Source organism: Lutra lutra, chromosome 6 (genome assembly GCF_902655055.1).
Source record: "Lutra lutra chromosome 6, mLutLut1.2, whole genome shotgun sequence".
Lineage (NCBI taxonomy): Eukaryota > Metazoa > Chordata > Mammalia > Carnivora > Mustelidae > Lutra > Lutra lutra.
The window spans coordinates 68,538,403-68,564,290 of record NC_062283.1 but is presented as its reverse complement, the minus strand read 5'-3'; the positions used below and the strand labels follow the sequence as shown (position 1 = coordinate 68,564,290).

At 44.4% G+C, this 25,888-nt stretch overlaps 1 protein-coding gene across 4 annotated transcripts in view; it reads left to right on the top strand.

The window, feature by feature from the left end:
* The first annotated feature begins 1,668 nt into the window (after nt 1-1,668).
* Nucleotides 1,669-25,888, top strand: part of C6H6orf89 (chromosome 6 C6orf89 homolog) — a 48,634-nt gene continuing 24,414 nt past the window's right edge. Inside the window, exons 1-4 of one of the 4 annotated variants that reach the window (XM_047734626.1) lie at nt 8,949-9,048; nt 16,284-16,396; nt 21,594-21,801; nt 22,883-23,096. In XM_047734626.1, the coding sequence (XP_047590582.1) occupies nt 21,613-21,801; nt 22,883-23,096 (403 nt within the window). In that variant the 5' untranslated portion in view covers nt 8,949-9,048; nt 16,284-16,396; nt 21,594-21,612. Of the gene's footprint in view, nt 1,770-8,918; nt 9,049-16,283; nt 16,397-21,593; nt 21,802-22,882; nt 23,097-25,888 lie in introns of those variants that run through there. The other 3 variants (XM_047734625.1, XM_047734624.1, XM_047734627.1) reach the window with 3 other exon arrangements.

The following is a 25,888-nucleotide window of genomic DNA, read 5'->3' as shown; positions in this document are numbered from 1 at the left end:
TGAAGGTTAAGCAAAGCTTTATTTCGCACCAAGCATCAAGAATCATACTGACCGGCCAGGGCCGCGCCTCTTACAGAGAGGGGCAACCCTTCTCTGTTTCACAGACTAGCTTTTAAGGGCAAAGGCCTGGCCATGCACAGGTGGCCAATGAGATTGTAACACACACAGGAAACTCCACAGAGATGCTAGGTGACCAACTGAATTACAATTTACCCTAGTAGACATTTGAATCAGCCTATCTCCTTGGTCAGAATTGGCGCCCAAAAGGTGCCCAAAGGGCGGGGCCCATATTCCTTGGTAACTAGGGAGACTATGCATCTCCCCACTGATCGGATGTCTCCACCTGGCCTGACTCACCCCTGTATTTGGGCTTTGTTACCTGGAGCTGGTTTCCGGGACTTGTTTTTAAGTCAGTCCCCTGGGGGAAGGGGAACAGGGACAGTTTAAGGGATAAACAAGGTGGTTGTTTAACCTTAATGGAAGTCTCTGGTTAAATAGGTCCTTACAGTCTGGACTCAGTAGCATTTTGGTTGCAGATCTCTAATAGAAAGCATTTAGGATCTTGGCACTAAAGACGGGGCAAAATAAGGAACCTGGGTTCACACCACCCTTTGTGTAATCTTGAGCAAATTAACCTTTCCATAAACCTCAGCTTGGTTGGTATGAGATAAATGTTGGGCATCAGGAAGAATTTACTTTGCACTTCAAGGTTCTTCCAGCTGGACAAAGAATCAAATTGACCTGCAACATATTAACGAGGAAAATCAAATTGAGTTTCATATATGCAGGGCGCGCGTGCGCCCGCGCGTACACACACACACACACATACACAGGCACACACACTCCAAAGACAGCCAACATAAGGCTTATAGGAGACAACCTGAGCTAAGGAGAGGGGCAAGGATCTGGGGATACAAAGAAGAGAAAGGCCCCGTTCTATTAGCAGGAAGGGTAGAGGAGATGATTGAAACAAAAGTCCTGTAAATTTCTCAGATAAAGAGGAATCTACGTTAATAGCTATCTTCTAGCTACAGGCAGGCAGTTGACGGGGTAAGTGGAGAGCTTTTCCTAAAAGTGCTGGATTCTAATTGCTTTTGGTTCAAAATAATCATAATGCTAAATTCCCCCATCCTGTGGTGGCCTGACCTTGGCCGGTACAGAAACTATTTATATGATAGAGTAGTTGAATTGGTTTCACGAATACAAAGGGCTTGGTAATGTCTGGCAGAGTAAGCGTCAATAAATATTCAGGAGTGGACTAAATGTGTGTTAATTTGAATGATTGCTTGTCTTTGTTTTAAACGAAGAGCTCCCGGAGGCTTTAAGGACTTGCCCCCCATTACCTAACCCTCCCACTCCAGCCCCTTAATGCTTAACACGCTGCTCGGCACGTAGTAGGGGCCTCAATAAAAGCTTGTTGAACGGGATCAGCACAGCTGCGAAGCCCCGGTTGAGCGCAGCCACAGGACAGACCCTGGCATGCAATGAAAAGAACCCGCACGGCAAGAACCTGACGCCAGGGGGAGCAGGGACCAGTGCTCTCCAGATATCGCGGGAGTTCGCGCGCGCGGCAACGTCACTGGTTCTGTTTCTGACGGAAGCGCGGGGCGTGAAGAAGGAGCTGCCTTAGGGCGCGCGGCCTCGCCGGTGGCGCGGGAGTTGCTTCCGGGTTACGTGCCCGGAAGCAGGAAGTTGTCGGTTTACCCTCCTCGCCGGGCGGCTGCTGTCCCCGAGGCGGGAGGAGCCCGAGAGGGGCGCGGGCCCCGCATGTGAGTGACTGGGGCCCGAGGCCGGGAGCGGGGGAGGCCGCGCTGTGACAGCCTTACTGCCGGGCCCGTCTGTGACATCCTCGCGCAGCCCCTTGCCCCTGCGCAAGCCCATTTCTTGAGCCTCAGGTGTTTCGCAGACTGCCTGCACCCCCGGCAACTTTCCCCTCATACCACCCCCCCCCCTCCCCCACCAAGCCGAGGTTGACTCCTTTAAGACCTTTTCTTTCTTTGGCTCCGAGAGGCCGAGCAAAGTGAGGTCGACCCTGCTTGAACCTGTTTCGCAGGCGTCACGTTGTGTCCAAAACACGACTGGCGCCTCGAAGTCTTGATTTCACTGCCCTTTTGACGGACTTCTGATTTTTCTTGTATATTGGGAGTAGATTCCCCGCCCCTCTTCGAAACATCTTTTTGTAATTGTTACCGGTGGAAGCTTGCCCTGTGTCAATGGAAGGCCCTCTTCTTGGATTCCCCACAAAAGATTTAATACATGAGGATCCGCAGTGGAATAAAAACAGTGAGAAGAAAGGTAGCAAGCACAAAGCGGTTTATCAAAGGACAGTACACTCAGAATGGAGTGGGCAAGTCCGGGATTGGCAACTGCCCCGAGGCTACCGGAGTTTTTTTTCCCTTTTAAGTGGGGTCAGGAGTGTGGACAAGGTAGTTTTTAATGGAGACTCCTCCTACCGGTGGGGAGGGAGAACTTTTGCCCTACAAGGTTCCTGCTGGACCGGTCTTCCCTTACCAGGGTGGGCAATCCTGAATGCAAACGTAATATGAATTCTGGGGTTACCCTGGGGCAGAAGTTGAAGAGCAGAGCACAAGCTCTGCACCTGCTGCTCTTGTTCTTGTAGTCCTGGTAAGTTGGAAACCACAAAACCAAGATGTTTGCCCTCAGGTCTCTAAATGTAACCCATTTATTGCTGCCCTTGCCTCCAGCTCATATGTAATAGCCTACTCTGCCATTCCCCCTTCAAAGACGAGGTCCTGAAATCTTTTAAGTCGAGGGCCGAACTCAACCTTCTGTAGCTGCTTCCTTCAGAACACGTCAGTGTTTTCGTTAGAGTCCTAATCTTTGCTCTCTGTCTGGGGCATCAGGCAGTGGTAGGAGATTAAGGCGGACTGGGGGCTTGTGTCCTGGTCTTAGAAGGCTTGACTACTCTGGTCCAGGGCTATGGTAGTTTTGATGTTCACTTGATAGGGGCTGATACCCTTGTTGCAGTAAGAGCTGAAGTTGGAGCTGTCTAACATGAAAGGAGATGAGCTGTGTTAAAAGGTGAAGAAGACACAGTCCAAAAAACAAAAGAAGGATCATGCAAAGGAGAGGTCCTGGAAGAAGGAAAATATCCATGACCTAAGACCAAAAGAAAGGAGGCGGTGGATGTACCTGATAGGAGATGTGAAGTCTTTTAATACTTCTTGAACAAACCCTGATTGTTTGACATAAAAACATTATTCTTAAGCTAATGCGCATATACCCCCTTGGGCAGAAGCAAGTATATTTAATGCCCTTTGATTTTGGAGGATTACCCCTAAGTCCTCCAAGGTTGCCAAGATTTGCATACTTTTTTGAATGGATTTGCTTAATTCTTTTTTTTTTTTAAGATTTTATTTATTTATTTGACGGAGATCACAAGTAGGCAGAGGGGTGGGGGTGGGGGGGGAAGCAGGCTCCCTGCTGAGCAGAGAGTCTGATGCAGGACCCTGGGATCATGACCTGAGCCGAAGGCAGAGGCTTTAACCCACTGAGCCACCCAGGCGCCCCGGATTTGCCTAATTCTTGAGAGAATTGGGGAGAAAGGACAGTCCTAGTGATCCCTGTGGCTGATCCTGAGGCTGTTTCCAGGAGGGTCCCTAGTAAGAGGAGTGTAAGGACCGCCTGCTTTGGATATGGATGTTTCAGTTACAATAGAGTGGGAAACTCTTTGAGTACTTCCTATGAGGGTTACATCTGGAGCTAACCAGGTGAAAGAACAAGTGCCCTTCCATCCATTTGGAAGGGCTAGGTATGCCTGAGTTCCACAGAGTCCCTTCTGTGGACCTGCATACCAGAGAGGATGCAGGTAAGCCTTGGTTACGATAGGAAATAGGGCGCCTGGGAGGTATAGTTGGTTGAGCGTCATACTCTTGGTTTTGGCTAAGGTAGTGATCTCAGGATTGTGAGATAGAGCCCTGCACTGGCTCCATGCTCCACTGAGTCTGCTTGGGGTTCTCTCTACCTCTGTTCCTCGTCCCCTCCTCAACTCAAATAAATAAGTCTTTCAGGGGGGAGGGGGAAGAAAGAAAATAAAGGGACTTCCTCGGAGGGAGTTCTCCGAGGTCTAGCAGTGGCCCTAAAGGGGACCGAAGCCAATATGAAGGCAGGCAAGGGGGTCATGACTATACAGTTGTGTTGGGCTGTTCAGAAAAGAGGTGGCTTCAGTGAGGATTCCAGAATATGTTCTAGGAGTTTTTCCAGTGGGAGGGCTGTTGGTAGGTCGTGTTGAAGGAGGAGGAGATTATTTGGGCTGATGGATGGCCCTGACATTATTGAGACATGGTGGACCCAGTGGGGAGCTTGATGGTGAATTTAGGGGGAAGATTAAAAGTGGGGTATTTTAACAGTGTTAAAGTAGTGATCAGAAACACTTTCCCACTTTCCCTGCCGAAGTTAGGTTGAAATGCAAGGCACTAAGAAAAGGGAATAGAACCTACTGGAGTCCCAGATGATGAGCTAGCACTAACATAGATTGGGAAGGTCATATTAAAAAGTTTGAGTTGAGTATGCAGCAGTCCCACAATAGAAGGTATTGGGAGGGGCCTCTGAGCATTTAGGATTTTTCTGCTGTGTTCTGTGACCTTTCTTTGGAGGTTTCTTGCACTTACAGGGGGCTGCAAGGTCCATGTTTGTGTCCAAAGACAGGTATAGGTGAAACTAGTGGGGCTCTTGTTGGTGGCCCACAATGAAGCAGGTACAGGAGTTACAGTGGCTAAGTGGGGTCCCACACATATCCAGCAAGAGGAATTGGTGGTGTTGAGATAGCACTGAGCAGTGTAAGTGATGGGGCTAAGGGGTCAGAAAGTTGCATTCTTGTGTGGTCCAGGGCAGTGTGAGAATTATCAGGCAGAAGAAGTGAGTGTGGTCAAAGAGGTACCCATGGATTTCTTTAAGGGTGTAGTCTTAGAAGTCTCCTGGAGGAACTCTGACCACACTAAGGTATTGGATATAACAGAATAGAGAATTTTAGGACTTATCTGAGATGCCCCCTTTTTGAAGAGTATGTTCAGAGGCATCGGGGTCATCCTCTTTGTTAGAGGTCAAAGCAGGCTTGGCTCGGGAGAGATGGATCCAACTGGCAGTTTCTGGGACCTTGATGACTGACTATAGGGTAGGGCTGAATAAAAGAACAGTAGAGGGTCCCTTCCATAAAGGAGTTAATTGGGATCCAGGAGATCCATCTCTCCAGGATTTAATTAGGACCTCATCTTCTGGTTGGAGTGGGGAGGTTGGGTTTGAGTGGTGCGGCTTTGGTAGGATCTGTTTTTCCCATAGAGCCTCTCGAAGGCACTAACTGAATAGAGCCCTGTCCCAAGAACAGATGAATTTTAGCTTGGTGAGTAGGCCATTCACTCCCATAACCAGATAGGAGTTGAAGGAAAGCTTATACGTAAAAGAGGTTAAGATAAAGTAGGTGGCTCCGTGTCCAAAAGAAAATTAATTGTCCTACTTGCCCCATCAAGGGTCACCTGGTCCCCACTGCAGTGATGGAAACAGTGAGTGGGGGAGCCTGTTGGTGCCCTAGGTCTCCTCCGAGTGACAGCTAGTGGGGATGGTGGTGACAGAAGGGATTCTGAACTTCTGGTTCTCCCTAGAAGGGGCAGTCTCTCCTCCAATGTCCCATTTGAGGACATTGAGAACAGGCCATGTTATGGACTTAAGGACATTCATCTCTCCAGTGTTCCATGGTAACAGGATCCTTTTGGTGTCTCCCTTTTGAGGGGGTGACCCTAAGGTGATGACTTGTGTTGCAAGGTCACCAGGAATTGAGCCTGTCTCCGATCCTTATGTTTTTCTTTTCCCTTTTTTCCCCTCCTGGTCCTGGCTATAGAACACCAAATTGATCACCTTAAGGAGTTCAGAGCTTGGGGTGTCTCACCTTAGGGATAACTTTTGGAGTTTCCTCCTTACATTGGGGGTGGTCTGAGTGATAAGTCAGCCATTAAGAACTATAAGAACTGGGATCAAGGTTGGTATGTTTAGTTAGTCTCTCTTAGTCTTTCCATAAAGGCTGCAGGGTTTTCTTCCTTTCCCTGGTTTATGAGAGCCAGCTTATTATAATTAATTGGCTTTGATTGGCATCTTTTCATTCCATTTGTTAGATAGATTGTAAGATGGTCTCGGGACCATTGTCCTTGTAGAGTCTCATAGTTCCGATGATAATCGGATCTGTGCCGGATCTGTGACTGGCACTGCCATGGTATCTGGCAGAACTGTAAAGTTTATCCCCAAATTGGGTGGCAGGCTCCCCAGTTCCATCTCAGTCTGCCTTGGAGAGAGTCTGATTGAGAATGACCACTGTGTCCTTCAGGACAGATCAAAAATTAGTGCCAAACTGATATGTAGGTGTCAGGGTCCACAGAAAAATCTCCCAAGTCCTTTTGGACTTGGTGGAGATCACTCATAGAGAATGGAGTTTGCACCCACATGGTGGTTCCAGTTGGACCAGCCATTTCCTGGAGGGGACACAGAATTGGAAGGGGCTTATTAGGACCTGAGGGGGTTGGTGGTCCCAGATATTGGGATACTGGATCATTGTTTTGGGGCTATGGTAGGGTTTGGTGGGGCAGTGGGGGCTTTGGGAAGCCTCCTCTGATGGTGGGGGAGGGGGCTTACGGCTTGGGTCTGTGAGGAGAACTAAAGAGGACAGCTCAATATTGCAGGTTTTGAAAAGCCTAGGGTTTGTTAAGGAACATGAAGTCTTGGATCTAAGGGATCTGAGACCTCTGTCCTTAGTCTCTACAAAAGAGGTCTAGCTGTAAGATGGTGTTAAAAGATTTTCTTTTTTTAAGAGAGCAAGAGAGAGAGAGCATCAGCAGGGGAGAAGGCCAGAGGGAGAAGAAGCAGACACCCCGCTGAGCAGGGAGCCTGATGTGGAGCTCGATCCCAGGACCCTGGAATCATGACCTGAGCTGAAGGCAGATGCTTACTGACTGAGCCACCTAGTAAGATGATGTTATAATCCATTGTCCTATTGTGGGGCCTTGTTGCCCCATCTCATAGTTTATATTGGGGCCATGCTGTATGCAGAAAAGATGAACCATTTCCTCTTTAAAGTTTGGGGGGTCAAACATTCCAGTTAGCAAGGAAGCATTCCGGGTACATCTGACAACCATTTTCCCATCTGTAAGGGGATAGCAAAGAAGGAGAAGTAGACACAATATTCCAAGAATGTCCCCATTGGAATGTTGTGTATCCGGAAGGGAGATGGCCTTCCTCCCTGTCTTTTTTTTTTTTTTTTTAAGATTTTATTTATTTATTTGACAGAGAGAGAGAGAGATCACAAGTAGGCAGAGAGGCAGGCAGGGGGGAGGGGGAAGCAGGCTCCCCACCAAGCAGAGAGCCGGATGTGGGGCTCGATCCCAGGACCCTGAGATCATGACCTGAGCCGAAGGCAGAGGCTTTAACCCACTGAGCCACCCAGGTGCCCCTTTCCTCACTGCTTTGAAGAGCAACCCTGAGGGTGTCCCCCTAAGAGAGGCCCACTGCCTTAATTAATATTACTACAGCCTCTTGTTTCTTTACCTGCCTCCTCGCAATCGATGTGCCCATGAGGGAGGGCATTGGTATATTTTATGGTCCCTAATGAGTCCCCGAGTGCCAGGATATATGCCCTGGCCCTCAACATCTATGTAGTTCCATTTACGGATTTCATCCCAGGCCCCTCTCAGAAGTATTAACTTAAGTTTGAGTAGGTACAAAGTTTTGCCCTTGCCTTATTGGAAATAAATTCCCATACGATACCGTGATAATCATGCACCCACCTGGCATTTAAGTTTTAGAGGCTGATTGAAACCATCTTACCAGAAAGGGAGTGGGGGGCACGTGAGGAGGTCTGATATGAGGCAACAGAAAAAGTAGAACTCTTGGTTAGATGGACCATCCAGGAAGTTGAATGAGTATGAGGATGGACGGAACTAGCAGGTGGGACAGCATGTCCTCGGGTTTTGAGGGTCACACAGTGAGTGATGGCAGAAGAGGTGCAGGAGGGGAAGAAATGCAGACAGTAGTAGCCAAATTGCAAAGTGAGTGAGAACTGACATCCGAGAAAGTAAATCAGACATGGGTCCTCTAGCCCCAGCGGGGTGAGGACTATCTTACCTTGTGCTGGAGTTACCGGTGGAAGCTGGTCTTGTGTCAGTGCAAGTCTCGGTTCTTGGATTCCCCTCAAAAGATTTGTATGAGGATCCGCTCTCGAATAAGGACACTAGGAATGTACCAAGCACAAAGCATTTTATTAAAGAACAGTACACTATCAAGATGGAGGAGAGGGGGAATTGACTACCGCACGGCTGTAGGGAATTTTTCCTTCCTGTGGCGTAAAGCTGTGGAGGAGGTCGTCTGTAATGGAGGTTGCGTCCGACTTTTTAGAGACTCCTCCTACCCGTGCGGAGGGAGAAATTTTGCCTCTAAAAGTTTTCTACCGGAACTGTCAAGGCCGCCTGCCCCGCCCCCGCGAGTTAGGCAGCGGGTGAAACAGCAACGCAAACGCATCACAATGACGTTTGGTCTGCTAACCCGGTAAAGTTGGAAGCCACAGTGTTTGTCTTTGTTTTAGACGAAGAGCACCGGGAGGCTTTAAGGACTTGCCCCCCATTACCTAACCCTCCCACTCCAGCCCCTTAATGCCTAACACGCTGCTCGGCACGTAGTAGGGGCCTCAATAAAAGCTTGTTGAACGGGATCAGCACAGCTGCGAAGCCCCGGTTGAGCGCAGCCACAGGACAGACCCTGGCATGCAATGAAAAGAACCCGCACGGCAAGAACCTGACGCCAGGGGGAGCAGGGACCAGTGCTCTCCAGATATCGCGGGAGTTCGCGCGCGCGGCAACGTCACTGGTTCTGTTTCTGACGGAAGCGCGGGGCGTGAAGAAGGAGCTGCCTTAGGGCGCGCGGCCTCGCCGGTGGCGCGGGAGTTGCTTCCGGGTTACGTGCCCGGAAGCAGGAAGTTGTCGGCTTACCCTCCTCGCCGGGCGGCTGCTGTCCCCGAGGCGGGAGGAGCCCGAGAGGGCGCGGGCCGCGCATGTGAGTGACTGGGGCCCGAGGCCGGGAGGGGGGAGGCCGCGCTGTGACAGCCTTACTGCCGGGCCCGTCTGTGACATCCTCGCGCAGCCCCTTGCCCCTGCGCAAGCCCATTTCTTGAGCCTCAGGTGTTTCGCAGACTGCCTGCACCCCCGGCAACTTTCCCCTCATACCACCCCCCCCACCACCACCAAGCCGAGGTTGACTCCTTTAAGACCTTTTCTTTCTTTGGCTCCGAGAGGCCGAGCAAAGTGAGGTCGACCCTGCTTGAACCTGTTTCGCAGGCGTCACGTTGGTGTCCAAAACACGACTGGCGCCTCGAAGTCTTGATTTCACTGCCCTTTTGAAGGACTTCTGATTTTTTGTGTGTATATTGGGAGTAGTCCCCCCGCCCCCGAATATCTATTTCTAATAGTTGTTAAGGAGTTTTCTTTAAGTGTGGACTTGGTATGTGATAACAGTAGCATCGTTTCAGAAAGTTGTATGATTTGGTTTATTGACCCGATGAGCTGTTTGTAATCACCTTTTAGTACAAAAATCGTGTTCCGTAGTGTCTTAAGACCGTTAACCCTGTTGGCACACCTTTTCATGTTTAAGAGCCTGCATAGCCTTGGTATTCGCGAGTACATTTAAAGTGTATAGTCATCACTTTATAATAGAAACTACTCCCGGATACTTAACTATTCTGACTTCTTCAGGGTGCTCATTTGGTTGTTCCCATGGTGGAATCTTCTCCCTTAATAAAAGTGTGTATTTGAGTTTATCACAGTTTTTTTCTAAAGAACAACAGAAATGCAACTTTTGCTACATTGAAGTTTTGACTGAAGTTCACATAGTCCAACTTGCATACCAAAGAGTAACCCTGTTTGCCCTCTTAGGTCTTTCTGCTTTGGACCAAAACAACTTTCAAGACCCACTTTGAATCCCTAGTTCTCTACAGCTGCCCCACAACACCACAGATTATCTAAATGGGAGGTTCCTAATCTCATCTAAATCCTCCTTAGGTTGGTCTATTTTTAAGAATAAGAAGAATAAAAGGTAAAAGGAATCAAGTATTAGATCAATTAGTTTGGGAAAAGAATGACCACTTTAGGTCCTTTCTATAAATTTGTTTAGTAGACATTGATCAGTTTTCATGTCCCTGAGGTGAATTTCATGTGTGTTTTTAGTTTCTTCTGTTTCTCCATTTATCTTTGCTTTCAAGTGTTAAATAACAAAAATTCAAATGAGCAAATTTTAAAGATGTAATTGGCTTTATTAATTCATTAATCAGGCAGCATCCCATCTAGCAAGTAGAGGGGAGCTCCTAACGGTTACAGAAAAGGAAAGGTTTTTTTTTTTTTTTTTAAGATTATTTATTTATTTATTTGACAGAGATCACAGGTAGGCAGAGAAGCAGGCAGAGAGAAGGGGGGAAAGCAGGCTCCCGCCGAGCAGAGAGCACGACGTGGGGCTCAATCCCAGGACCCTGGGATCATGACCCGAGCCGAAGGCAGAGGTTTTTCTTTTCTTTTTTTTTTTTTTTTTTTAATGATTTTATTTATTTATTTGACAGGGAGAGATCACAAGCAGATGGAGAGGCAGGCAGAGAGAGAGAGAGGGAAGCAGGATCCCTGCTAAGCAGAGAGCCCGATGCGGGACTTGATCCCAGGACCCTGAGATCATGACCTGAGCCGAAGGCAGTGGCTTAACCCACTGAGCCACCCCTGCCCCCGAAGGCAGAGGTTTTAACCCACTGAGCCACGTAGGCGCCCCTAGGAAAGGTTTTCAAACATAGAGGGAGCACCTGGGTGCCTCAGCTGGTTAAGCGTTCAGCTCTTGATTATGGTTTAGGTCATGATCTCAGGGTTGTGAGATCTATCCCTGTGTGGGTTCCACACTCAGCAGGGAGTCTGCTTGAGATTCTCCCACTCCCTCCCCCCCCCCCACCAACGCATGCACACATGCACGCTCACTCTCTCCCTCCTTTCCTCCCTCCCTCTCAAAATAAATAGGGGAGCCTGGATGGCTCAGTCAGTTAAGTGTCTACCTTCTGCTTAGGTCATGATCCTAGGGTCCTGGGATCAAGCCCCGAAATCAGGCTTCCTGCTTATTGGGGAGCCTGCTTCTCCCTCTCCAGACTCCCCGTGCTTGTGTTCGTGCTCTGTTAAATAAAAAATAAAATCTAGGGGCGCCTGGTTGGCTCAGTGGCTTAAAGCCTCTGTCTTCAGTTCAGGTCATGATCCCAGGGTCCTGGGATCGAGCCCCACATCAGGCTCTCTGCTCAGTGGGAAGCCTGCTTCCTCCTCTCTGCCTGCCTCTCTGCCTACTTGTGATCTTTGTGTGTCAAATAAATAAATAAAATCTTTAAAAATAAATAAATAAATAAAAATTTAAAAAATAAAATCTGAAATATAAATAATCTTAAAAAAAATAAAGGTAGCGTAGAATAAAGGCTATTTTGGGGGGGGGGGGGCAAGGTCATTTACCTAAGGGAAATGGGAAAAGTTTTATCAGTAAATTTTCTAGCACTGACCAGAAATTCCGTGTTAAAGTTAAAACCAGTTAAAGCTGGTTAAAGTTCTAAGGGGTTTGAAACTGCAGTTAGGTTAGGTGTTAAGTCTTGGTTTACTGACTTTACCTAAGGACACCATTTTGGGCCTGTGATTTTCACCCCCACCCCTTTTTTTTTTTTTTTAAGATTTTATTTATTTGGGAAAGAAAGAGCATGAGCAAGGGGAGGAGCAGAAGGAGAGGGAGAAGCAGACACCTTGCTGAGCAGGGAACCCCCCCCCAATGTGGGACTTGATCCTGGGATCCTGAGTTCTTGACCTGAGCTGAAGGCAGACACTTAACCAACTGAGCTACCCAGGTGCCCCTGTGATTTTCTTTTCAAGGAAAACAATGTAGTGTGAGGAGACATGGAAATAGGTATAATATAGAGTGATTGAATTGTGTTTAAGGTTCAAAGGACAAACATCAAGGCTGGAATAAGGAGTTCACTCATTGGGAATCTATGGGAGTTAGACTTTATAGCAGAGGAAATTACTTGTGCAAGAGCAAAAAGATGTGAAATGGTATGGCAGTGAAGCATGTGAAGAAGGAATGGGAAATGAGACTGAACAGATAAGCAGTTGACCAGGTCATAAAGGGCCAATGCTAAGTAATTTGGGCTTCATCTTATGACATTTACTAAGTATTAAATTTGGGTATTGGGACACTTTTTTTTTTTTTTTAAGATTTTATTTATTTATTTGAGAGAAAGCGATCACAAGTAGGCAGAGAGGCAAGCAGAGAGAGAGGGGGAAGCAGGCTCCCTGCCCAGCAGAGAGCTCGATGTGGGGCTCGATCCCAGGACCCTGGGATCACGACCTGAGCCGAAAGCAGAGGCTTTAACCCACTGAGCCACCCAGGTGCCCCTGGGACACATGTTTTACATTCATCATCTATGATCCCTAAACAACATTTTATAAAATAATGAAAACTCTGAGGCTTAGATTAAGTGGTATTGCTATGGCTACACAGTAGATGGAAGATCAAGTAATTATCCATCTTTTTCCAACTCCATTTGCCTTCTTAACCCACTGTCTACACTTTTGCATAGCAGGTCTTGGGGATTCAAGGAAGTTGCTTTATTTTATTTATTTGTTTGTTTATTTGAGAGGGGTAGAGAGAATCTTAAGCAGGCTCCACGCTAGGCCTCAGGTCTTGATCTCACAACCCTGAGGAAATGACCTAAGCCAAAATCAACAGTCGGACACTTAACCAACTGTGCCACCCAGGAACCCCCTCAAAGAAGTTGTTTTATTTGTTTATTTATATTAAAGATTTTACTTGTTTATTTGACAGAGATCGCAAGTAGGCAGAGAGGCGGCAGAGAGAGAGAGGGAAGCAGGCTCCCTGCCCAGCAGAGAGCCCGGTGTGGGGCTCAATCCCAGGACCCTGGGATCATGACCTGAGCAGAAGGCAGAGGCTTTAACCCACTGAGCCACCTAGGTGCCCCAAGGAAGTTGCTTTAAATAGATGAGTAACATGAACTAATTTGTGTTTCAGAAAAAATAATTTGTGGAGAGAGTAGAGGACGGATTGGAGAGGAGGAGGACTGGAAGTATGGAGATAAAGTATATCTTTGTGGTGGTCCAGGGAGAGATATTGAGGGCCTTAACTGCCATTAATGTAGAGCTAAAGGGAAGATGATGAAGGTGGGAACTATACAGGGGGTGGAATTGAGGATTTAGCAATTGGTTCATTGGTGGTGATGAAGAAGGTGGAAGAGAGGTTTTAAATCTGGAGAACTGGTGTTTCTGTTAATTACAAAGCAATATAGTAGGAGAAATGGGTTGCAGGGAGGAAAATAGTCAGTTATGGACACATTACATATAAGAGATAGTAGGAAATTTCGGCCATGGTGTCTGGTAGGTAGGTAGATGGATGGGTCTGGAGTTCTGGAGTTGTAGACCAGAGAAGAGATTTGGAATCACTAATAGATGGCAGTTAAAGCCATAGAGGGGTATGAGAAGATCAAGGACAACTATGATAAATACCACATTCAGGGGTATAGTCTCTCAGAAAAGAGAATTATGCCAAGGTTTGAGAGCACTTGAGAGAGAAAATACATAGCAACAGCAGGTTCTGCAGAGAGGTCAGGTAAGGTGATAGTTGAGAAAACATCCAAAACTTTTGGACTTGGCATGTAGAGAGCCACTGGTGGCCTGAGTGAGAGCATTATTGGTGTGAGCAGGGCAGAAATATAATTTCAAGAGGTTAGTAAACAAATGGAGATCTGAGAAAAAAGGTGATGTGATGCCTTTTTTTTTTTTTTTTTTTTAAGGAACTTGGCTCAGAAGGGAGGGAGAACATGAGCACTGGAATTCTAGAGAGGAAGGGTTTGTTGTTGTTTTAATGATAGAGAAGGTGAGGATAGGACCAGGTAAAAATAAGTTTTAAAATGGGATGGGGGTTACTGCTTCAAATATTTTCCTATCATAAAGGACAAAAAAAAAAAAAAAGGCCGGGGCACCTGGGTGGCTCAGTAGGAAGGGAAGGATATATGTTTATTGTAGTATTTCATTTTTCTGGAGGCTTACAATTTTTCAAAAATAAGCAGCTGGAAAAAGTGGAAGAGACATATTTTCAGTGAGCAAATTAAGTGTCAGACTCACCAGGTTTCACTGGACAGAGATGTCCAGAAAGAGGACTTAGTCAAATGATGATAAAACTGCAAAAAAGTAGGTGTGCCTGCGTGGCTCAGTTGTTTAGCAGCTGCCTTCAGCTCAGGTCGCGATCCCAGGGTCCTGGGAAGGAATCCCGTATAGAGCCTGGCATTGGGCTCCCTGCTCAGCAGGAAGCCTGCTTCTCCCTCTCCCACTCCCACTGCTTGTGTTTCCTCTCTCGCTGTGTCTCTCTCTCTCTTAAATAAATAAAATCTTAAAAAAAAAACTGCAAAAAACTATTCCGTCAGTTGTACATTTTGAGCACTTTTTACATTTTTAATTCCTGCTCTTTTAAATCCTCTTGTTTTAATATTCACCAACTATTTTTTCTTTAAATATTGTATTTGTGGGGTGCCTGGGTGGCTCAGTGGGTTAAGCCTCTGCCTTCTGCTCAGGTCATGATCTCAGGGTCCTGGGATTGAGCCCCACAAGGGGCTCTCTGCTTAGCGGGGAGCCTGCTTCCCTCTCACACTCTGCCTGCTTCTCTGCCTACTTGTGATCTCTGTCAAATAAATAAATAAATTCTTTTAAAAAAATACATTAAAAAAAATAAATAAATATGATGGGGTTTTTTTTAGTGGTTTTTATTATACCAAAGGCAGCATTTTTTTCATTTTAGTAGAACTTCTTCAGTTAATGGGAATCACTGGATAAAATAGAATGGAATTTGTTCGTAACACTAAGGAATGGTTTTATCATACTGCATAGCTAGCACTAAAGAACCTGGTGCTGAAAAAAGAAAATTTAGTATTACTCGAGATATTGTTCCCACTTTTGAAGATTATGACATATTTATTTATTTACTTATTTGTTTATTTGACAGAGAGAGATACAGTGAGAGAGGGAACACAGCAAGGGGAGTGAGTGGGAGAGGGAGAAGCAGGCTTTCCGCTGAGCAGGGAGCCCGATGCAGGGCTCAGTCTCCGGATCCTGGGATCATGATCTGAGCTGAAGGCAGATGCTTAACAACTGAGCCACCAGGCGCCCCTGGGACATATTTAGATGGGCTTTTGAAACTTTCTTTTTGAAATACAGCATTTTCCCTTTGATGTTTTAGCTAGATGCATCAGTATGGCATCTCAGAGTTGCCTAACTGGCACAGCTGTTTAGTTTGGTAAACCGAGACCCTCCAGGGTGATGTCAAATCAGTGCTTGGTACATATTTATAACTCTAAAGGAATTCTGTATTAGGACAAAGCAGAAGTTGACATTAGGTCTGACCTCTTTTTTATTTTTTTTTTTTTTAAAAAGATTTTATTTGAGAGAGAGAGTGAGAGAGAGCACAAGTGGGGGGGGTGGCGGGGAGGAGAGGCAGAGGGAGAGGAAGAAGCAGGCTTCCTGCTGGGACCCCTATGTGGGGCTTGATCCCAGGACCCTGGGATCATGACCTGAGCCAAAGGCAGATGCTTAACTGACTGAGCCACCCAGGCGCCCCTTACTCTGACCTCTTAACCTGTTTTCTACTTTAAATATTTTTGTTGCTAAGTTCTGTCAGGGTCATTCTGTCAGCTATGCCTCTGTCCTGTTTTTTTCCTAGACTGAGACCTAGAAGGAATTGTGAAGAACATCTCATCAGAGCTGTCAGTGGCTTCCTTCTCTTCCTGAGATGCTCCTTCAGAAGCAAACAGCCTCCTGGCTTACCTCTCCCCTCACCTCCACCCCGGCCTCCCTTGAAAGGAGAATTTCTTAACCTCAGCACTCTTAATAGTTTAAGTGGGACAGTTCTTTGTTATAGGGGGCTGTCCTTGTAGGATGTTTAGTCTTTACCCACTGGATGCTAATGGTGCCTTTCCAGTTTTGACAATCTAAAATGTCTCCAGACATTGCCACATGTCCCCTGGGGAACAAACTCTTCCCCAGTGGAGAACTGCTGGCTAAAGCAGTGTCTTGTAATTGGGGGTGTGCCTTTAGTCAACAGGGAAGAGTTTGAATACTTCTGCACCTGGATCCCGCTCCCAGATGTTCTAGCAGTTCCTTCTGTCCAGGGTGGTGCATGATACCTTGATTTTCATAATTTTGCTGGTGACCCTGCCTGTGCCATTGCAGGTCTGTTAGGAGTCAAGCCTCCTAAGCCACTGTTAGGAGTCAAGCGCACTTGGAACTTCCCTCTGTGGCAAAGCTCATTCCTGCCAGAGTTGGATCTCTCTTTCTTTCTGGAGGTAAAGGAATTGCCATCAAGGCTCAGCTGATTTCAGTCAGTCCCCTCATGCTTGATACTTAGCCATGACTATGTGTTTGATTTTTTTTTTTTTTTTCCTTAGAGGACAAGATTTTTTATTATTATTTTTTAATACAAATCCTTGTGTGGAGGACTTTCAGATCACAGCAAGGAGCTGCTTTGCTAGTATGAAACCCAACCCAAAGGGACATTTTATGTGTATGTTTAATTAACATATTTGCTAGATGCCAGTACCCCTCCAGTGTGACCATAAAAAAAATGTCTCCAGACTTTCCAAATGTCCCCTGTCCTGAATCGCCCCCAGGTGAGGATGACTGATCTAACCAAAGCCAAAAGGAGGGCTTATTATGAAGATCCCCATATGCTCTTAGAAACTTTATGAAATTATTAGTAATAATCCATCCCATAACTTGGGAAGTGTGTCAGAATCTCAAGGAAGAAGGATGTACAGTTAGCAAAAATATATTCAGCATTGTAATATCATTGTATACTTGAATTACAAAGAAAACCCTGTTTTTACAATACAAACTCTGGGTTTGGTGAAATGTTTATGTGTATTAAAAGTAAGCAGAGGTTTAGGGAAGGTTGTGAAATTGTCATCAGAAATGATGGTTGTTAGTTCTCCTCACTTGCGCTTTTGTTCCTTTCAGAGATCTCCTAAAGGCACAATAATGTTCTCTGTTGCCTGAGGGCTACCTACATGTGCTCCACCTTCCAACACTTTCAGATTTTTTATTGGGATTTTTTCTCGTATTCTCACTGCTCTCTTTTCTGGCCCTTTACTAAATTTTAATGGATTTTGACTGGATATTGTTGGGTAATTAATTATGGTTTGTTTGAACATTATCCTTGCTTGCTTAGAATGTCTGTTAATTTCAACAGAAAAATTCTGTCTCTGGAATCACTAGTCACAAAATCACAATGTAAAAAATACTGTTATAAGTTACTGCTTTATTTTTCCAGGAATCATTGTAGTTGCTCACTTTTCCAGTTCTCAGCCACTCAGTTGTGATAATTGAGGGACACGGTATTGCGGTTTCTGTACTGCCAGCTCAGAGTAGGAAAATACTTGGTAAGGGAGGCAGCATGCATAAAGGTTAAAAGCATCAACCCTGATGTCAGGCACACTTGACTTCACATCCCAGCAAGTTATGGAACCTTTCTGAGCTTAGTTTCAATATTTGAGAAATAGGATTAATCACACTTACCTTTTGGCAAAACTGAAAGCAAAGAGAGACAAACCAAGGAACAGGCTCTTAACTATAGAGAATAAACTAACGGTTGCCAGAGGGGAGGTTGGTGAGGGAATGGGTGAAATAGGTGAAGGAGATTAAGAGTACACTTACCTGTGGTGAGCACTGAGTCACATATACAGTTGTTGAATCATTATATTGTACACCTGAAACTGATAGAACTGTATGTTAACTATATTGGAATTAAAATAAAAAACTTAATAAAAAGAAGTCACACCTACCTTCTGGGATTGCTGTGATGATTTACAAAGATAATGTTTCTAGAGTGTTTAGCATGATGCCTAGGACATAGGATGGCATAACAGGAAGTGGGATAGCAATGCAATTTGGCATAAGTCCTTAATTTCTAATGAACTGAATTTTTTCTAGTTCCTGAAGTCTTCATCTACTCTTAAAATTTTAGAGCTAGAGGGGACTTTGAAAACCTCCTACTTCACAGTCCTTTTATTTTTTGGATGAAGTAGACCAAGTGACATAGCCAGATCATAGCAGTGTAGTGTAATAAATGCCACAACAGGCATATGTTGAAATTCTATAAATACAGATTTTAAAAATGTCTTTTTGGAGCTTTAATTTATATGCCATGAAATTCACCCATTTGAAATGTACGATTTAGTGTACATTTTTAGTATATTCACAGAGTTGTGCAACTATCACCACAATTTAAGTTTAGAACGTTTTTGTCACTCTAGAAAGAAACACTGTATCTACTAACAGTCACGCCCCATTCTCCCTTCCCTCCCTTGGATAACTACTAATGAATCTACTTTCTGTCTCTATAGATTGCCTCTATTCTTGACTGTTTGCATTTTATTAATGAAGTCTTATGTTATCTTTTGTGACTATCTTCTTCCATTTAGCATAATATTTTCAAGTCTCACCTGTGTTGTAGCATGTATCAATACTTTATTCCTTTTTATTGTCCAATATTTCATTGTGTGGGTATACCATATTTTATTCATCCATTCAGTAGTTCATGGACATTTGGACTGCTTCTATTTTTGAGCTATTATGAATAATACTGCTTGGATACTTATATGCAAGTTTGTGTGTGGAAATATGTTTTAAATTCTCTTGGGTTCACACTTACAAGTGGAATTACTGGATCATATAACAACTCTGTTTAAATTTTGAGAAACTCAAACTTTTCCAAAGCAGCTGTACCATATTCCCACTAGCAGTGTACAAGGGTTCCAGGTGCCGAACATCTTGCCAGCTTATATGATTTTTTCATTATAGCCATCCCCGTGGTTGTGAAGTAGTGTCTCATTGTGGTTTTGATTTGTATTTCCCTGATGGCTAATGACGTTGAACATCTTTTCATGAATTTATTGGCCATTTGTGTATTTTCTTTGGAGAAATGTCTATTCACGTTCTTTGTCCATTTTAACATTGGGTCGTTTTATTATTGAATTGTACTAATTCTTTACTCTGAATAGCAATCTCTTATCAGATATATGGTTTGCATATGCATTCTGCCATTCTGTGGGTTGTCATTTCACTTTCCTAAAAGGTATCATTGGCAGTACAAAAATATTTTAATGTAGTCCAATTTAGTTTTTCTTTTGCTGCTTATGCTTTTCCTGCCATATCTAAGAAGTTATTGCCTAATCCAGTGTCGTGAAGATTTTCCCCCACGTTTTCTTCTAAGGGTTTATAATTTTAGTTCTTAAGTTTATGTCTTTGATCCATTTTGAGTTCATTTTTGTGTATGGTAGAAGGAAGGGTCCCATTTCATCCTTTTGCATGTGGATATCTCGTTGTCCCAGAACCATTGGTTGAAAATACGTATTTTTTTAAAGATTTTATTCATTTATTTGACAGAGAGAGAGATCACAAGTAGGCAGAGAGGCAGGCAAAGAGAGGGGGAAGCAGGCTCCTTGCTGAGCAGAGAGCCCGATGCGGGGCTTGATCCCAGGACCCTGAGATCATGACCTGAGCCAAAGGCAGAGGCTTAACCCACTGAGCCACCCAGGCACCCTGAAAATACACATTTCTAAATAGAGTTTACCCATCCTTTTATCTGAACCTTGAAATGAAAGCCTGTATGGCCTATTAAAAACACTGAGCAAGAGCAAAGACTTTGGGGAAGGGATTTAGCCTCATTAGGTGTGGGGAGTTTCTCCCCTCCCCCAGCCAGTTCCTCAAAGTCTAGATTCCCTGCCTGTTAATTCACCATTAGAAGTCTGTTTCTGATTTAATTGGTTAGGGTTGACATCCTGGTATGAGCGTTCATTAAAAACTGTCCGGGGGAGGGGGTGGGGGCGCCTGGGTGGCTCAGTGGGTTAAAGCCTCTGCCTTCGGTCAGGTCATGATCCCTGGGTCCTGGGATCAAGCCCCACATCGGGCTCTCTGCTCAGCAGGGAGTCTGCTTCCCTTCCTTTCTCTGCCTGCCTCTCTATCTACTTGTAATCTCTGTCTGTCAAATAAATAAATAAAAATCTTAGGGGGAAAAAAAAAAAACTGTCCAGGTGATTCTAATGTGTAGGCCCACTTCATAACTAGTGAACTAAAGGGCTAAGAGTCATAAAGAGCACCAGTCAATCAGTCCCCCAGAGGCTCTGCTGGAAGGGGAGATAGGCTGAGGTGCTCGCTGGCTGGTGGCACTGTGGGCCTGCTTTTCTCTGCTGACCTCCAGGACTGTTGTCCTCTGCTCTACAGGTGGCAGCATCTCCTTACTAAAAAAAATAGAATTGTATCCTGTCAGTGCTTTTTGGGGTTAGAAGCACTTTGGGGATGAGGTATGTGAGATAAGAGGACCTCTACATTGAAGGTGGAAAAAGACCAATAGAAGAGAACATAAATCCCAAGCCCTATTTTTCCTTCTTTTTTTTTTTAAGATTTTTATTTATTTATTCATTTATTTGACACAGAGAGACACAGCAAGAGAGGGAACACTAGCAGGGGGCGTGGGAGAGAAAGAAGCTAGTTTCCCGCTGAGCCGGGAGCCCAATGCTGGGCTCTATCCCAGGACTCTGGGATCATGACCTGAGCCTAAGGCAGATGCTTAATGACTGAGCCATCCAGGCGCCCCTCTGTTTTTCCTTCTCTAAATGAAGGAAATACTTTTTTTCTTTCTTTTTTCAAACACAAGCAGTCTTTAAAAGAACTATTTGACTGCATTTTACAAATGTTACAAGAGAGTATTATACTTCGCCACTTTAGTTTTTACCTTTTATTCTATGGCTACTGTGAAACAGTTTGGCTTTGAAGAAACTATGAGAACAAATTGAATTTTGAAATTAAAGATCTCAGGTCTTTTAAGTATATAAAACACGAATAAAAGGCTCTTTATTTTCTAAAGTTGTGTTTGTGGAAAAGCATGAGGACTGCAATGTACAAGGTCTGAAGACCCAGTGCCATGGTTTCCGTGTTGCCTGAAATTCTTGCTCTAACAGTAACAAAGAGTATCAGCATGTTACGCACAGTAAATCTTGCTTTCAGTGATTAGTTCCTCCTCCTGTGTTGCTAAAAGGCGTATCTGATGTAAATGCAAAGAAATGAGATCAACAAGACTCCATGTTGTGTTTCTTTTTTATTTAAGTAAGTTACTGGTAACAGACCTCTTGTGATTGGTTTCAGAAATCATTTTGGTACTAGTGTTTCAGGGTCCCATTTGATTTATTTATTGTGCTCTTAGACTAGCATTCCTCAGAGTGTTTGGGAACCAGTACTGGTCTGTAAACCATTTGTTACTACCCCACAATTAAGAAACACCTAAAAGCTGTATGCCACTAACTTGACATTGTCTAGACATCGATTTTGTTTTACAAAAACATTGGCCTGCAGTGGATTAGGAAAAACACAAAGCTGGTCCTGCCCCCCCCAGATGGTCAGGAAGCGCTGTTCTAAAGGAAGGAGCTTTGAGGAGGAAGTACTTGAAAGAAACCATCTTTGTTTTTACATTTATTTTCTTTCTCCCAGGGATTTTGTATTGGAAGACATGGATCTCGCCGCCAGTGAGCTCAGCATTTATGACAAACTTTCAGAGACTGTTGATTTGGTGAGACAAACAGGCCATCAATGTGGCATGTCAGAGAAGGCAATTGAAAAATTTATCCGACAGCTCCTGGAAAAGAACGAACCTCAGAGAGGGCCACCCCAGTATCCTCTCCTGATAGCTATGTATAAGGTAAAAATGTGTTCTGATGTGGAGATACCTTATAGAACACAAATTCTTCAACTTTCTCTCCAAAAACTACTGTCCTCTGATTCCACCACTGAACCTTAGTTTTTCTGTGAATAATTTGGCCTTTGCTCTCATTACCATGTGTTACTAGGAAATTTGACTATTTTGTTAAATATCCTAGATGGGGGGCGCCTGGGTGGCTCAGTGGGTTAAGCCGCTGCCTTCGGCTCAGGTCATGATCCCAGGTCCTGGGTTCGAGCCCCACATCGGGCTTTCTGCTCAGCAGGGAGCCTGCTTCCTCCTCTCTCTCTGCCTGCCTCTGCTTACTTGTGATTTCTCTCTGTCAAATAAATAAAATCTTTAAAAAATAAAAATAAAAAAATAAATATCCTAGATGGAAGCTATATGTTTATAGTTAAACTGTATTTGTGTGTATTTTAAACTTTTTTTTTTTTAAAGATTTTATTTATTTATTTGACAGAGAGATCACAAGCAGGCAGAGAGGCAGGCAGAGAGAGGAGGAAGCAGGCTCCCTGCTGAGCAGAGAGCCCGATGCGGGGCTCGATCCCAGGACTCTGAGATCATGACCTGAGCCGAAGGCAGCGGCTTAACCCACTGAGCCACCCAGGCGCCCCTTAAACTTTTTTTTGTATAATTTTTCAAATGATAGAAGCTTGATGAGCATTGCAGTCCTCATGGTTCTCAAAATCAGGCTTTTTTTTTTTTTTTTTTAAGATTTTGTTTGTTTATTTGACGGACAGAGATCACAAGTAGGCAGAGACAGGCGGGGGGCGGGGGGGAAGCCGGCTTTCTGCTGAGCAGAGAGCCCAATGCCGGGCTCCATCCCAGGACCCTGGGATCATGACCTGAGCCAAAGGCAGAGGCTTTAACCCACTGAGCCACCCAGGCACCCCTCAAAATCAAACTTTAAATGCTTTCAGAAGTGGATGTAAATGACTTGTTTATGAAAATGGATTAGTTCTAAGGCATATTGGAAATAATAGAAGAGGCGGGGTTTTTTCTTGGCATTAAAATATTTTTTTGCTGGTACAATTATTAATCCTTTCCCTGTCTTTCCTTGTAGGTCCTTGTAACCCTGGGATTAATCTTGCTCACTGCCTACTTTGTGATTCAACCTTTCAGCCCATTACCACCTGAACCAGTGCTTTCTGGAGCTCACACCTGGCGCTCACTCATCCATCACATCCGGCTGATGTCCTTGCCCATTACCAGAAAGTATATGCCAGAAAACAAGGAAATTCCTCTGCATGGGGGTGATGAAGACAGACCCTTTCCAGGTAGAATGCTGCATTTTACTACTTCTGAGAGACAGCTTTATTGACAGTATATGATGGGAAAGGAAATAATGTGTATTGACATCTAATGAGAGACCACTTTCCCTATTTTGTCTCATTTAATTCAGTGGGGACTGATGGGTTTTATTGTCCCTGTTTTTCAGATTGAGAAACTGAGGCTCAAAGAGATTAAGAAACTGAACAGAAAAACACTTCTGGGGGAGCCAAATTTCAACCCCCTCCAATACCAAAGCACACAAGTGGAGATGAGTGTTTCTGTTTATAGAAAGGATCTGAATGTTGTATTCTACCCTATTCTCTCCTGTGCTCCCTGTTCATAATAGGCATTTTAATAAATAGCTCTTGATTTACTGAAAGCATGTGAGTCAAGCTTGCTTTTAACCATATCCTCTAATAGTCCTTGCCTGTTGGACTAGGTTTTTGTCCCAGTTTGTCATAGTCTTTTAGTTTAGTCTTTTCTATCTCACAGTATGCTTATTTCATGCTTCTAAGTGAGTTCTGCCAATAAGTTGAATTTATTTATTTATTTATTTATTTTTTAAAGATTTTATTTATTTATTTGACAGAGAGAGATCACAAGTAGACAGAGAGGCAGGCAGAGAGAGAGAGAGAGAGAGAGGGAAGCAGGCTCCCTGCTGAGCAGAGAGCCCGATGTGGGACTCGATCCCAGGACCCTGAGATCATGACCTGAGCCGAAGGCAGCGGCTTAACCCACTGAGCCACCCAGGCGCCCAATAAGTTGAATTTAAAAAGCACTTAACTTAGTAACGGTGCATCATTGATGCCACAGGAATTTCTGGTCTGACGCACCATTTGAGCACTTTCCTTCTGAGAACAACATAACATGACAAGACTTGAAATTTACTCTTTGAGAAACAACGAAGGGGATTTTGTTATTTTGGCGGTGTTAATCTTATTTGCCTGTATGAAGGAATATGTAAATTAATTTCACAGATGGATTTCAGAACTTTCTGTTTAACCGTGTTCTGAAACCTTTAGGTTCCAGCATAACTGTTTAGGAAGTATGTTCTCTCTTCATTTTGCTTTCAGCAAAAATTTCCTAGTGGAAACTACACTTTATAATGCCCCTATTTAAGCCAGGACCTAATCAGTCATAAAAAATCACTTGGATTGAGTCTCCTTTGAAAGCTATTTTTGTACACTTGAGGGAGGAAATTATGGAAAGATTTCCAAAATTATACTAAAATCAGAGGAAGGGAACATTACAAAACAAAAAGCCTCGTGAGGGTTTTTTTTTTTGTTAGCTCATGTATAGAAAGTTTTTAATTCCAGATATAACTTCCTTGTATTTATTGGAAGGGTTGTTTTTGAAATGTCACCATCAAAGCTTAAAAAAAAAAAAAAAAAAAAAGCGACATTTCCAATACCATATCACGGAAGGTCCAGAGCACATGGGGGAAAGATCCAGAGAAACTTGTTAATCAGGCCAGCCTGTGCTGCATCCTCACATTCATCAGCCTCCTTTCCAGTCTTCCTCTCACTGCCTCCCTCAAGGCATCTTCTGCTGTTTGGCACACAGAGATGAAGTCAGCAGTGTTTAGCCCCAAATTGATGGCAGTTTCTTTCTTTCTCCCTTTCCTGTAAGAGAAATTTCCATAGGCTATTGAATTAAGAAGTGAGAGTCGTTGGACCACAATTGCTTATTCTCTAAGTCAGAGTCTAATAATTCAAGAAACCTTAGTGTCTCATCCACAAGCCTAACTATTGGGTCCACTCCAAATGAATATTTGCCTTGCAGATGGAAATAAAATGAGTCCTTAGAGCTCAGTTGTAAAGAGAGAGCATTGGCAGGGTGGGGTTTTAGCTCTCTAATGTTGTTGACTCTATTAAAGTGCTCCTTTTACTTGTAAATGTGGACATTGATGCACCATATTTTCCTGTGTGTGATCATTCTGGGAAGCGGTGGCCATGTAGAATGAACAGCATTTTGCATAGCATTCGGAAGGAAACTTAAGAATGCATAATATTGTGGGGCGCCCGGGTGGCTCAGTTGGTTAGGCGACTGCCTTCGGCTCAGGTCATGATCCTGGACTTCCAGGATCGAGTCCCCGCATTGGGCTCCCAGCTCTTTGGGGAGTCTGCTTCTCCCTCTGACCTTCTCCTCTCTCATGCTCTCTCATTCATTCTCTCTCAAATAAATAAATAAAATCTAAAAAAAAAAAAAAGAATGCATAATATTGTAAGAGGTAAATAGAAACATATTGGGGAGAATTAGGCACAAGAAATAGGAACTGCTGGGCCTGTAAGAGGGCTAGAAAAGGAATACAAGGTATCATTCCTAATGTCATGGTACCAAAAAACAACTGCCTTTTATTCAGGATTACTTAGTGATACCTTTGAAGTAAATGTAGAGAGACTGGCAGGGCAGATTCTGTTCCTGAAGGAAAGCCTGCTGGCATATTGGGGCTGCCCTGTCTGTCTAACTTGTCATCTTCCCCCCCCCCCCAGTCCCCTGACACTCCTTGCAGTGGCACCTTGGGAATGACTGAGGGCAATGGTGGGAGCAGTGCTGATATGCCCCAGGTAGCACTACCAATGGTGCTAGGTTTCCTCCTGACCTCTGGCACTTTTTCCTCTTGACTCCACCCAGGAAACAAAAGGCAACAGAAGTGGGATTCTTTTTCTAGGTTCCAGCCTTGGATCGGAAACCCTACTCCTGAATCCTCTTGATGGGAAGAAGCAAAGTGCCTCTCCAGTGACTCATGTCAACCTCCCACTCTGCAGCAGAAAATAAATAAGCTGACACTTCCTTA